The sequence below is a fragment of the Pelodiscus sinensis genome, chromosome 4 (assembly GCF_049634645.1).
Source record: "Pelodiscus sinensis isolate JC-2024 chromosome 4, ASM4963464v1, whole genome shotgun sequence".
Lineage (NCBI taxonomy): Eukaryota > Metazoa > Chordata > Testudines > Trionychidae > Pelodiscus > Pelodiscus sinensis.
In genome coordinates, this window is record NC_134714.1 from 43,947,578 (window position 1) to 43,960,717 (window position 13,140).

At 48.5% G+C, this 13,140-nt stretch overlaps 1 protein-coding gene across 1 annotated transcript; it reads right to left on the reverse strand.

Annotated features, from left to right (window-relative positions):
• Positions 1-7,736: 7,736 nt before the first annotated feature.
• FOS (Fos proto-oncogene, AP-1 transcription factor subunit) lies at positions 7,737-11,021 on the reverse strand. Its single transcript, XM_006117769.4, has 4 exons — positions 10,731-11,021; positions 9,831-10,076; positions 9,344-9,451; positions 7,737-9,224 (listed from the first exon to the last, which is right to left on the reverse strand). The coding sequence occupies exons 1-4, from the start codon at positions 10,869-10,871 to the stop codon at positions 8,595-8,597; spliced, it is 1,125 nt and encodes a 374-aa protein (XP_006117831.2). The 5' UTR covers positions 10,872-11,021; the 3' UTR covers positions 7,737-8,594.
• Between the last annotated feature and the right edge of the window lie 2,119 nt (positions 11,022-13,140).

Consider the following 13,140-nt stretch of genomic DNA (forward strand, 5'->3'; position numbering starts at 1 on the left):
GTAATTGGCTAACCAGTTATACATCAAGGGTGCGTCTAGACTGGCAAAATTTTGCACAAAAGCAGCCACTTTTGAGCAAAAGCTTGCCAGCTGTCTACACTAGCCACTTGAATTTGCGCAAGAACACTGACTTTGTAATGTACAAAATCAGTGCTTCTTGCGCAAATACTTTCACGCTCCCACTCGGGAAAAAGCCCTCTTGCGCAAGAATACTTGCTCAAGAGAGCCAGTGTAGACAGGGAAGAATTGTTTTGTGCAAAAAAGCCCCTATGGCTAAAATGGCTATTGGGGCTTTCTTGCTCAAAATCCCATCTAGACTGGCCACAGATGCTTTTGCTCAAAAGCACTTTTTGCGCAAAAGCATTCATGCCAATCTAGACGTGCTTTTGCAGAAATACTTTTAATGGAAAAACTTTTCCGTTAAAAGTATTTCTGCAAAGTCATGCCAGTCTTAGATGCAGTCCAAGTGTATTGCATGTTTAATCAATCATGGGGAGCCACTCCAGCCCAACTAGCTTTACCATCCCCTCCACCCCTGCCTGGAGCAGCCCCTGCCTGTCCTCCCGCTCCCCCCCCCCCATCACAGATGGAGGCTGCTCCAGACCCCACCCACAGACAAGGAGCTGTTCTAGCCCCCCAGTGATTAGCCAGAACTAGTAAGCATGACCTATTAAGGGTGGCAAGTTAACCTTTCACATACATAGTTTATTGTACATAATTCACCTTTCCACAGCAGTCTCTTTATATAAAGAAGTGTTTCCTGCCACAGGACAGAATGACATCATCAGGCTCTCTGGCCACAAAAGAGAGGGGGTTGGCCAGCCTAGTGAACAGGGGGCAGACCCCTTGTAAAGACTAAAATAAAAAAATTGAAAATAAGCTCCCTTACTTTTCAGAAGGAACTAGATACCATCCTGGATAAAGCACAAAGTTTTTACTTATTCAGTGTTGGGAGACAAGAAGTCACCAGAATATTCTGAGACGCCTGTAACCTTCATACCGAAGGGGTAACCGGACTTGTGGTTTAGGTACAGCAGGCGGATGTTTATTAACCCCACTAGTGGATGCCTGAAGAGGCCAAAGGGCCAGCTCCTTAACCAGAATGTTGGCTGCCCCAGGGGGCTACGGGTGGATGACCCCGACTCTTCAGTGAGGTAGTTTCAGCGCTTTGGAAGCCCGGGCCAGGTAGGACACTACAAGCGATGCAATTACATTCCCCTTGAGTGGCCTGTGCCAGCTAGCCGGGGATCGAGCGGGCCTCAGGCTAAGGGGCTGTTCAATGGGGGGGGGGCAGACCCTGGGGCTATGAGCCTGAGCCGCTACACCGCAATTCGACCGCCCTTAGCGCCAGCCCGCGGCCACGGGCCAGCAGCCCGCCTGCTGGACAACCCTACCCAGAGGGGTGTTCGCTGCCCCCTCCCGCTGCGGCGCCCCGCGAGCCCGCCATCGTTCCGCCGCCACGCGCACGCCCGGGCTTTGTTCCGAGCTCTACGCGGGCCGGGCTCGCCCGCCAACCCAGCTCGCGCCGCGGGGCCTCCCGAACGGAGAGCGGCGCGCGATCGTTGCCCGAGCCCAGGGCGCCTGCTGGTTGGGGCAGCCTCTCGCCGCCCGCTCGCGCCGCACCCCGCCAGGAGGGGAGATGGGGCTCCCCGCGGCGCGAAACAAGCCCGTTACGGAGGGGGAATCCTCCGCGGGGGGGGAGGGGCGGGTAGAGCGGCTTCCCAGGCAGGGCCGCGCCTGTTCCATCCTCAGAGGGTGGGACCCGCTAGCCGCATCACGTCACGCGCCCCGTACGTGCGTCGCTCCGTTCTGGAACCTTCCCCAGGCGGAGGAAGGACAAGGAACGCGCCAGAGCCTCCCATATAAGGGCAGCGCCGGAAGCACTTACGTCATGGCGTCGCCTCGTAGCGTCTGTGCGGGCAGCGAGCGGAACGTGACGACGTGGTGCCCTGCCCAGCGCCCTGGAAACCAAACAGTAAACAGCTCGCGGGGGAAGGGCGGCTCAGGGCAGGCTGTAGCAGCGGGACGCGTGCAGGCGGCCGATGAGGAGACGGGTGGGAGCTGGGAGCCAGGCGCGGCGCGTGAGGCGGGCCGGTCTCAGGTCCCGAGCGGCGTGGGGCCAGGCGTGGCACTGCCGGCAGGCAGAGGAGCGCGCGCCTTTCCCCGCTGTGTCCCTTCCGAGACCAGCTCCAGGGAGGGCCCCCCTCGGGACTAGCCCTGGGCCCCCGGCCCCCTGCTAATCCCCTTCCGCCTGTATCGAACCACACGGGGTAACGTGCAGCAAGCCGCAGCCAGAGGCGCGGGCAGCAGAGCTCCTTGGCAGCAGCAGGCGCGATGTTTGTGCTGGGCAGAGAGCGCTCCCTCTGAAAGGGGGGCAGCGCTCCCCCATGTGCCCAGAAGAAAGGTTCCTTAGGGTAAAGAGAGGGGCGGGCCTCGAGTCTTCCGTGCTGCGGCAGAGTTATTTTGTGTCCACGAACCATCTCGTGTGATCAATGACACACCCCCTTGCCACTGGGACATCGCCCTTTCTCAGACTGATACTGGGAACTCTCATCGGCAGTGCTAACTTCTTAGATTTGTGCTACACAAGAGGGGTAGCCCTATTAGTCTGTAACTAAAAAACTTAAAAAATAACGAATGGTCCTGTAACACCTTAGAGACGTAACCAAAAATATAGATAGTATATTATGGCAGTTACTGGCACTGAAAAGTGCCTGGTCCTGTTAGATTCTTCCATAAGGTAAAGGCAGGCACAGAGGAAGTTGAAATTTGTCAAATCCTTCTGTTTTTCACAAGCACAAAGCAAAGTGAATCTTTTGATGAATAGACTATTGCTACGTTTTCCCAATATTTGGAATTAACTAATACTGGAAACCTCAGTGATTACCTCAAACAGCTCAGTAATTACACAAAACAAAAATAGACGTGGCTAATGGATTTTCAAAACCATATTTAGAAATGCTATCACTCTTCTTTAATAGTGAATAATGCTGATAGTGCTACCTAAGAACAGCCATACTGGGTCAGACAGAAGGTCCATCTAGCCCAGTATCCTGTCGTCTGACAGTGGCCAATACCAGGTGCCCCAGAGGGAATGAACAGAACAGGTACAGGTGGCCCCCGATTTGCAACACAATTGGATCTTGGAGAAACTTCGCAAGTTGGGGACGTCGTAACTTTAACCCACATTTACGGTAGGTATCAGGCGCCGTCGTAAATGAAGGGCCGAGGACATAAGTTGGGGGTTTTCGGACCCTTCTGCACTTACAAAAATGCTTGTAAGTGCAGGGGGTTGGAACTCAGGGGGTTAGAAGTCAGGGGTTTCCTGTAACCAAGTGTTGCTCATTCCCAGCATTGGAGATTGCCATCATACTGATATTCTAGCAGCAGCAGGTTTAGTCTAATGATGTAGGATAGGGTTAAGAATTGATCTCATTTATATGCAAATATCATAATTGTCTGTTCAGTCCTAATCTATATACCTGATTTAAAAAACAATGAATGGTCCTACAGCACCTTAAAGTGCATCTACACTGCACCCTATGCAATTTGCATAGCTTATTTCAAGTTAATTTTGAAATAGCTTATTTCAAAATGTGGTGCTGCCTACACAGCACCAGATTTCAAAATAGTGTGCTATTCCAAAACATCCTTTAATCCTTGTGGAACAAGGTCTGGCCCACTATTTGATCTGAGGAAGTGGGTCTGGCCCACGAAAGCTCATAATCTAATAAACCATCTTGTTAGTCTTTAAAGTGCTACATAGTCCTGTATTTTGCTTCAGCTACACCAGACTAACATGGCTACATTTCTATTACTAAGGTTTACAGGGACATTGGAATAGTACACCCGTTATTTCGAAAGCTATTTCAGAAGAATCCCAAAATAGCGCTGCTGTCTGGATGCACCCTTAAAGACTAACAAAAATGTAGCTAGTATCATGAGCTTTTGTGGGCACAGCCCAATTCTTTTATCTGAAGAAGTGGGTTGTGGTCACAAAAGCTCATGATACTAGCTACATGTTTTATTAGTCTCTAAGGTGCTGGGGAAAAAAAAGTTCAACTTTTTTCAGTTACAGACTAATGTGCCTACTTCTCTGAGACCTATGTACCAGATTGTTAGGCTAACTAATTAATTAGTTAATTATTCGGATTGTTTTATTTTTACCAAAATCTATGTAATGTGAGTACCAAAATATGATTGATAACTGAGGATTATGTATTTATTCAAAATGTAGATGTATGGCTGCATCATCCCATCCCATGAAAATATTCAAACAAAAATAGTTCTTCCTTGTAAAGTAAGTCATGTATGACCATGTAGTCCCATGGAATAAGAAAGTAAATAAGATCAGACTCTGACTGTGATTCTGTTACTGGATCTTTTGTGAGTAGAGTCTTGTGCTCACATAACTCCTCCCCCCAATATTGTTCAAGGATCTGCTTGCAGAGCCCACTGTAGGACAGGTACCTATGTCTGTACTTTAGACCAGAAAATCAGGGCAAACAGATTAAGAGAACTCATTCTGGGTGAAACCCTAGCTCTACTGAAGTCAATGACAAACCCTTCTCCCCATTTTGCAGATAGTCTGTGGCATGTAACTCAGACCAAGGAAATGTTCCATAGACAGGAGGGGATTTTTATTTATATTGTACAACAAGCATTCATATCTCCATAAGTGCATTCAAAAAGACAAAGAGTTGTTTCTGTGCTGCGCAAATCACACAGCAAAATCTAGAGGGTCCAGAGCTTTAAGCCATCTTTAAACCTTTTGAATTGTGAGCTGCATAAATCAGAACAACTTCTAAAACTTAATCTAGGTTGGTTAAACATGATGTAGGAACACATTTTTGTGTATTAGCATGACTGTAAAACTAAAGGATTTACATCTATGATGTCATAAATAAAATTCAAGATATTCTAATTGCCTGTTGTCTCCACTGTTTAAGCAAATGTCGTATGTCCAATTTCTACTTCTGGACTTTTCGTTTTCACCACAGTGTGTGATAAACACTGACTTATGTTTTCATCAGTTGTGTGTAAAGAAGTCTGATCAGACACCACTCTTTGAGAGGGGGCTCTCCTTACTACTTGTAGATTTCTGTTCAGTCCCTCACAAATCCATCTCCTTCCCAGTACTGCTCTTCGGACCACACATTTTGCTCCCTCTGTGCCAGTGGTTCTCAAAATTATTTGATAAGCCCCCCCCCCTTCTTTTTGTCTGCAGTAAGCACCTCTCCCTAGTACATACACCTACTCCGTTCTGAAGGCAGAATTGAGAGCAGCAACTGCTGGCTGAGCACCCAGCTTTGAGGGTAGTGCCATGCCAGCAGCAGCACGGAAGTAAAAGCAGTGATGTGAAAAATAATATTTATCAATATCACTTTTCACAGCAGACTTAGTGCCCCATTGTCACCATTCAATGTTGCCAGTGCTGCCACCCCAGGGCTGTAAGTGGAGCTCCGCTGCCTCCAGTTGATGAATAGGCTGGGGGGAAGGAGAGAATCTGACCCTGAGCTTTCTTCCAGTGAGAGGTCGGAAAGGAGAGCCTAAGCCCAGATGGTAGGGTTTCTGGCTGTTCCCCTTCATCTCTGTCTTCCAGGTGTTCGTGGTTCTTTTGCCTGAGCCCCAGCCACGTTGGACTAACAGCTCTTTACAAGAAAAAAAAGCATGCTGCTTGTGCCTCCCTTGAAATGTTCCTGTGTCACCCTTGGAAGGCCTGCCCCATGCTTTGAAAACCAATGATCTATTTATTAGGAGCTTTGCCAAAAAACAGCACCTCAAATATATTTGAGTTTAGATTGTAAACTCTAATGCATGAACCTCACCTTGATAATTGTTTCTCACAACCAGCACACTATTAAAGCTAAATCTGTATGTCAGCTCACAGTTTGGTACTGCTGCCCATTACTATAGTGTGTTGGCACTTTTCACATAAAACAGATTGGCAGTATCTGTTTCTAAGTGTTGGATGTCTGACACTAGGATCAATGCTTGAGATCTGTGTCATCTGATAATAGGAGATTCCTGTTTAATGTTGTTGTTAAAACAGGAAGTTACATAAATATTATCATCACACAGTATGTAGCCTTAATGTTGAGAGGCTATTTATCTACAATATGGATACAAAGTATGGTACATGTCTGCTCTTGTATCTCGTTTTGGGTAAAGAGGCAGAGTATACTGTTGAAGCCAGAGAAAACAGAAGTTAAATTAACTAAATCTAGAATAGCTGTAGTAACTTCCAACAATAAAAGCATTCCTGCAGGTAACCAAATGCTACTGGGGCCGGCAAAATATTCCTGCCTCAGGAGCTTTCCTAGTGCTATATCTAGAAGAACCACTAGTCACCTTGGGCTGGAAGCTGTAGATGATTTGGTTGGTTTCACTCATCACTGTCCAGGTAAGATGCAGCACCTGGGGAGTATTTCAGACTTGTCTCATCTAGAAATTCTGCAGAGAGCATCTAAAGGATATTGCCCCTGATTAGGCTTCACACTTATTTCTAATGTTAGTAATTCCTGGTTTGGGGAATTGAATCCTTGAAACAACCTTTGAGTGACCCTATGCTTCTCAAGACATTGACACAATTTCTGAGCTTAGTCTAGACCACAGCCTTCTTTGTTGCCCTTGCTCCTTCACTACTGCAGTCAAGTTTAGTGTCTACTCATCTGATTTTAGAGACAGAGAAACAGTCTCTGCCTCCAAGCTCATAGCCCCTGCTGCAACTTTATCTTCATTCCAAATTACTTTTAATAAATTTGTATATTCCCCCTCAGAAGAGCTACTGAGTTTCTATACCCAAACACAGGGAATCAGGGAAGGGAAGGCACCTTAAGAGGAGGGAGGAGTGAGTTATTTTACAACAAGTCCAAGGGGGGAGAGAGAAATCTACAGCCACTAGGCTCTCCCATCTAATAGAAAATGTATAACTATATCCATCTTTGCATGGGTATAAATAAAGGATAATAGAAAGAGGGAATGAAGTAAAGGGAGGAGTTGAAAATTCTTTGATAGACAACATGTATTGCCATTTGAACTGTGATATTTTGGGTACTTATGTTTATGCAGCATAAAAACATGAGATGCTCAGGTTTTGCTATAGCAGGATTTGCTAAAGATGGGCACCAGAGGGAAGTTAATGGTTTCTATAGTGTTCAGGCTCTGCAGAGCCTGGACTGCCTTGTGAGAGTGAGGTTCCAGTCCTCATAGCTGCAGAGAAAAATGTTACTGAACACAAGCCTAAGTGTTTTTCTTCTCCTTGATCATGTACTGACAGTGATGTGTCCACTGTTAAATACATACAGATATATTGCTAATAGTTGAGGGAGTGGGAGAAGGACATATTATGGGAAGAAAGATAAGGAAAAAATAGAAAGAGAAAGATGGCAAAATGAGAATCAGGGCAAAATAAATCCTATAGAGTAAGGCTATGTTCCTCCTCTCCCCACTTCCAATGTTGCTTCTGGGTCATTTAAGTTCAGTTACTCCATGATCAATCTAGTCCTGATCTTTGTTTTCCTCTGACTATAGGAGGCTTCTAGGAATCGTAGGTTTTCACTGACAGACCATAGTGTAAGGCCAGCAAAGTGAGGAGATAGCATGAGAAATGTTGTTTGTATGTGGAAGTTTGGCAGTAGCACATTGAGCCCAGCAGTTAAGTAGTGAATATGCCTATTAAGTAACTTTTCACAGCACTTGGCTGTTAGTCTCATTAAAGACACCAAAAACAGGTATAGCATTTAAGTTGAATGCTTTTATTGACAATGTCTCTTAACAATAATAAGCAAACACTGCTTAAGTTTCATCCAAATTCACTTTCCACATCTCAAAGACCTCAAGGTAGAAAAAAATAAAATAAAAATATAAATATCTGAGAATCCATCTTAATAAATAAAATAAAGACACAATAAAAACGTTTTCATGGAAAACTTATGTCAGAACATTCAGACCACCTCAACAATGCATGATCAGTACAGTTACAATGAACATTGATGTAGGAGAACTACAGTACATGGATATAGCTATTTATCTCTATCTACTAGAAAATGATATATTGTCTCTTTCCCAGTTAAGATGGGTCATTGCTAAAGTCATCAGAACACGATATTGCCAGGAACACAGTAGTTATTGTTAAATCAGCTGCACTAGATACGAGTTGGAGATACCCAGCACCAGGTTAAATTCCAATCATTAAACCAATAGATTAATTAATGCTAGTGAATACTAAGTAGGGAAAAGAAATCACCAACCCAGCCATGTTGGACATGCTACAGACTACCAGCTCTCATGGATGGGTCACTGGGGACAAGACAAACTCCATGCGATTTGCTACATCTCTGGAAGAGGTCTGAGGCCTGGCTGCAGATCATTCTGCAGGGTCCTTTAGCACCGGACCGGCCTACGCAAGCCCAGGGGGAAGGACGCTTTGCCCTCCCCTAATCTGGGGTGTCGGGCTGCAGGAACCCCCCCAGGAAGAAGGTGGATCCTTTGTGGTGAAAGGCCCCCCACACACATACAGCAGCAGATGGGAGGCTCGGGATCCGCTGTGTTCACCCCTCGCCCTGCAGTCAGTGCCCTGGAGCTAAGGCCCCTCACAAAGCCAGCAGGGTAGGGGAGCTGAGCGAGTCGGAGGAGGGCTCGTTGCTACTGCTGCCCTTCCTGTGCGCGGCCGCACAGCTGGGGAAGGAGTCGGCCTCGGGGTAGGTGAAGACGAAAGTAGAGGTGTAAGTGCTGGGGCAGGGGGTGCAGGTCACCACTGGGGTGCAGAGCGGCTCCAGCTCCCCGCACGCCCCGGCCGCCAGGGGCTCCCAGTCTGCCGCATAGAAGGATGAGGAGCCGGCTAAGTCCATATCGGGCACAGAGCGGGCAGTCTCCCGGGACGCGTGCGGGAAGAGGAATTCATCGAAGGGCTCGGGCTTCAGCTCCAGGCCGCTGCTTCCTTTGGGAGGCTCCGGCAGGGGCTCGGGCTGAGCGGCCTCCTGTATCATGGGCAGAGCGAAGGCGGCCTCCTCGGACTCTGGGGAGCTGGGCACAGGCGCCTCGCTCAGGCCGCTCAGGTCCAGCGAGGAGACAGCGAGCTCCTCGGAGAACTGCAGCTCCTCCGGGATCTTGCAGGCTGGTCGGTGCGCAGCCAGGATGAACTGGAGCTTCTCCTTCTCCTTCAGCAGGTTAGCGATCTCGGTCTGCAGCGCCGACTTCTCCTCCTCCAGCTGATCGGTCTCCTGCGGGCACAGCGAGAGGGGAATGAGACAGAGTCGCAGGCGTGCCCGGTGCCCCCTAGGGGCGCACAGGTGCTCGGTGCGCGGCTTGTGGTAGGGGTCGGAGGCGGAGGAGAACTTACCGCTTGCAGCGTGTCTGTCAGTTCTCGCCTCCGGTTGCGGCACTTAGCTGCTGCCATTTTGTTCCTTTCCCTCCGGATCCTCCTCTTTTCCTCTTCCTCTGGGGACAGCTAAGGAGAGAGAACGAGCACGGTTAGAATCCGCTGCCACCCCACGCCGGTGAGCCCTGGCTGCCTCACCACCGCCAGGCCAAGCTCCCCTTCCGGGTCTCTCCCGCCTAAGCCATGTTAAGGTGCTCATAGACTGCGTCTAACAGGCATGCCAAGGAAGGTTCTGAGCAGGAGAACCAAGCGAACTCCAGCTCCTCGGACAGTCCTATTGGCGCTGAGCCGGGTTATCCCTCAGCTATTCACCCTTCCCATTCAGTGCAACTGATAGGTCAGTGTCTTCTGCTGAGCGGCTCTCGAAGAGCCGTCAGAATTGCCCTTCCCCTTCTATCCCCCTGCCCAGATGCTACCTAGGGACGATCGCAGAGGGCTGTGTACTCACCTGTTCGATTTTGCCCCTTCTTCCAATGCTTTGCCCTCTGCCTCCTGCGCTTTTGACAATTCCAGCTCTCGAATAGGCGCTGGCTGGAGGAGTAGGGACCCCGTAGAGATGGGCCCGGTTCTGGGAGGGTGCCACTGAAGAGATTAAGGTGGGCTGTACCATCCATTGCAGATCTGGACTGGTAGAGATGGCAGTCACTGTGGGTACGAAGTTGGCACTTGAGACAGCTAGGTCCGTGCAGAAATCCTGAAGACACAGAGAATTGATATTAGTAACAGAAGCCTAGGCCTGGATGAGGAGGAACCCCCTCTCCCCGTCCTGCACCCCCTCACCAGGCATATCAGACACAGTGACCCAGAGGCTTAGTTCTGTGCTATTTTGAGCCAGGCCTTCAGCCCCCGGAGCTAGGCAGGCTCAAGCGCTGCGCTACCATCATCAGACTCCACATGAAAAGGGGGTTTGTTATAAATATCCCTGACGTCTGCACTGACGCAGGCGCCGCTCCGGAGTCTCCTCAATGAACTCTCGTTTTATCAATGAAACCGCTTTACACACCCGCCGCAGAGCGGAGCCTGGGCCACAATCCCTCTTCCCTGTTGCAGGGACCAGACAGTGGCCTCCCCCACATCTCAGAGTAGCCTTCCCTCCCCCCCCCCCCCGCACACACACACTAACTCTCCAGGACAGGGAGCTAGACTGCTGCCTCCTTCTCTCCCATGCACAGGCACCGAGGAGAAGAGGTGCGCCCAGTGCAGGACAGACCCTTCCTGATGCGGGCTATCTCTGCACCTGAGTTGCCCCGTCTGTCACTGTGCGATGTTTGGAGGCGCAGACTGCTCCCCCTGCCCGCAGCAGTTACTGCCCCGGGGGCCGTCACCAGCCAGAGTCCCGGTCCCTCACCTGCTGGTTGACAGGCGAGCCCATGCTGGAAAAGGAATCCGCCGGGGAAGTGTAGTAGGTGAGGCTGTCCCCGGCCGGAGAAGCGCTGCTGCAGCGGGAGGAAGACGCGTCATAGTCGGTGGTGAAGCCTTGGTACATCATATCGTCTAGGCTAGGATTGTCCAAACCCCGTTTAGGCGGTGAGGCTGTCCCGGTTGACTGTGTGTCTGTCCGGGCCGACTATCCCTCTGTCCGGATTGTCTGTCCCCAGCCGTATCTCTCGTCCCTTTCCCGGCTCAGTCACTCAGATTAGCTCTGCTGCTGGAGTAGAGTGCGGAGCCCCACCTTTTAAACCCTCCTTTGTGAATGAAGCCTATGTCGTCACTGGCAGACCCAACATCTGTGGGAGGGGGGACGGCGGGATGCTCCGCCTCTAAGCTTTCACCACAACTTCCGCCTCCCTCTCCCATCTTTTACGTAATCCAGTGGGCTCGCCACTCCATGTCAAGGTGGTTACCCTGAGAATTTTCAAGGGGTCTGAGCCGCTCAGGGTCAGGAAGGGCTGCTGGTGTTCCCCCTTCCATAATGGTACAGTCCCAGCTCGGGAACCCACTGACGCAGATATCCTTATATGGGATACATCCTGTGCAAGGGGGTGTGACTGACGGGAACCGCTCCAGGCTGCAGCCAAGTGAGGAGCGCGAGTGTGTGTGTGTGTGTGTGTGTGAGAGAGAGAGAGAGAGCGAGAGAGCGAGCGCTTGGGCTATGTAGGCAGATTGCAGGTCCTCTTGTTGAGGCCAAACTCAGGTTCAAGTCCCTGCTGCAATAGCGTCCCACCCCCACAAGGAGAATCACGTTCGGTTAGTTAGAAACCTCCACAGAGTTCATTCACCTTTAAGGCCCAAAGGTGACTTTTTCAGCCCTTCTGCTATCTGCACCTGCTTCCTCTTACTCAGCCCCGTTCAAATAGTTCTAAACAAGTTCGATTGCAGCTATATTACCACATGATATTAAACTTGCTTTTCACTTTACATACACGTCTGAAGACAAGGTCCCTGACCAGACGGACTCAGCTGTTAACAAACAAAATACAGAGGAAGGTTGGGAAAAGGATAATAGGGGCAGCTTGGGAAAAGCAGTGTAAGTAAGCAGCAGAAATAGAAGGCCAGTCTTGTTAGTTTCATTATCTTTTTTTATTGTTGATTTTTTTTTAAATATCATAAGGCTTTCCTAATACCTTTTAAAGGTAGATGGAAAACAATAAATGTCTTTGCTATTATTTAGGGAAGAAGGATTGTGCTGTTTTGTTGGTTGTTAGAATAACTTTTAAATTATAGCTTAGCTGTAAAAGAGCTGTTGATCATGAAGAAATGAACAGTTGTGTTGGGGGGGTTGTTTTGTTTTTGAGAAGCCTGTATTTTATGTTGTACTTTTTATCCAGCATATTTAAGTATCTGGTGTTGTCCTATCTTATCTAATATTTCTAAATTAATATGTGCATTCTATATAATAAGCCTGTTAATTGTATACAAAGTGTCATAAAGTAAGTAGATTTCTTGTTATTTGCTGTGTAGTACTGCCCTTGCAGGGAGTCAGGTACTGTGCATTTCACTTTAGGATATTGTAAAGTATTTGGAGAAAAGTTAATCACATTTTTGTTCACCTTTAAAATGCTTTTATATAATGAAAACTTGCAGCTGGAGGAACTGCCTTTATAAATCATAGAATCAAAGAATCATGGGACTGGAAGGGACCTCGAGAGGTCATCGAGTCCAGCCCCCCGCCCTCAAGGCAGGACCAAGCTCCGTCTACACCATCCCTGACAGATGTCTGTCTAACCTGTTCTTAAATATCTCCAGAGAGGGAGATTCCACCACCTCCCTTGGCAATTTATTCCAATATTTGACCACCCTGACAGTTAGGAATTTTTTCCTAATGTCCAATCTAAACCTCCCCTGCTCCATTTTAAGCCCATTACTCCTTGTCTTGTCCTCAGAAACCAAGAGGATCAAAGTTTCTCCTTCCTCCTTGTGACATCCTTTTAGATATTTGAAAATCACTATCATGTCCCCCCTTAATCTTCTTTTTTCCAAACTAAGCAAGCCCAGTTCATGAAGCCTGGCTTCATAGGTCATGTTCTCTAGACCTTTAATCATTCTTGTCGCTCTTCTCTGTACTCTTTCCAATTTCTCCACATCTTTCTTGAAATGTGGCGCCCAGAACCGGACACAGTACTCCAGCTGAGGCCTAACTAGTGCAGAGTAGAGCGGCAGAATGACTTCACGAGTTTTGCTTACAACACACCTGTTGATACAACCTAGAATCATATTTGCTTTTTTTACAACAGCATCACACTGTTGACTCATATTCAACTTGTGGTCCACTATGACCCCTAGATCCCTTTCCGCCATGCTCCTTCCTAGACAGTCGC

Bases quoted from the DNA above. Each gene is read 5' to 3' on its own strand.
- FOS (XM_006117769.4), bottom strand. From the start codon at position 10,871: ATGATGTACCAAGGCTTCACCACCGACTATGACGCGTCTTCCTCCCGC. The intron at 9,452-9,830 runs GTGAGTACACAG...CTCTCTCCTTAG, and splicing joins GAAGGGGCAAAATCGAACAG to CTGTCCCCAGAGGAAGAGGA. The intron at 9,225-9,343 runs GTAAGTTCTCCT...CTGTGCCCGCAG, and splicing joins TGACAGACACGCTGCAAGCG to GAGACCGATCAGCTGGAGGA.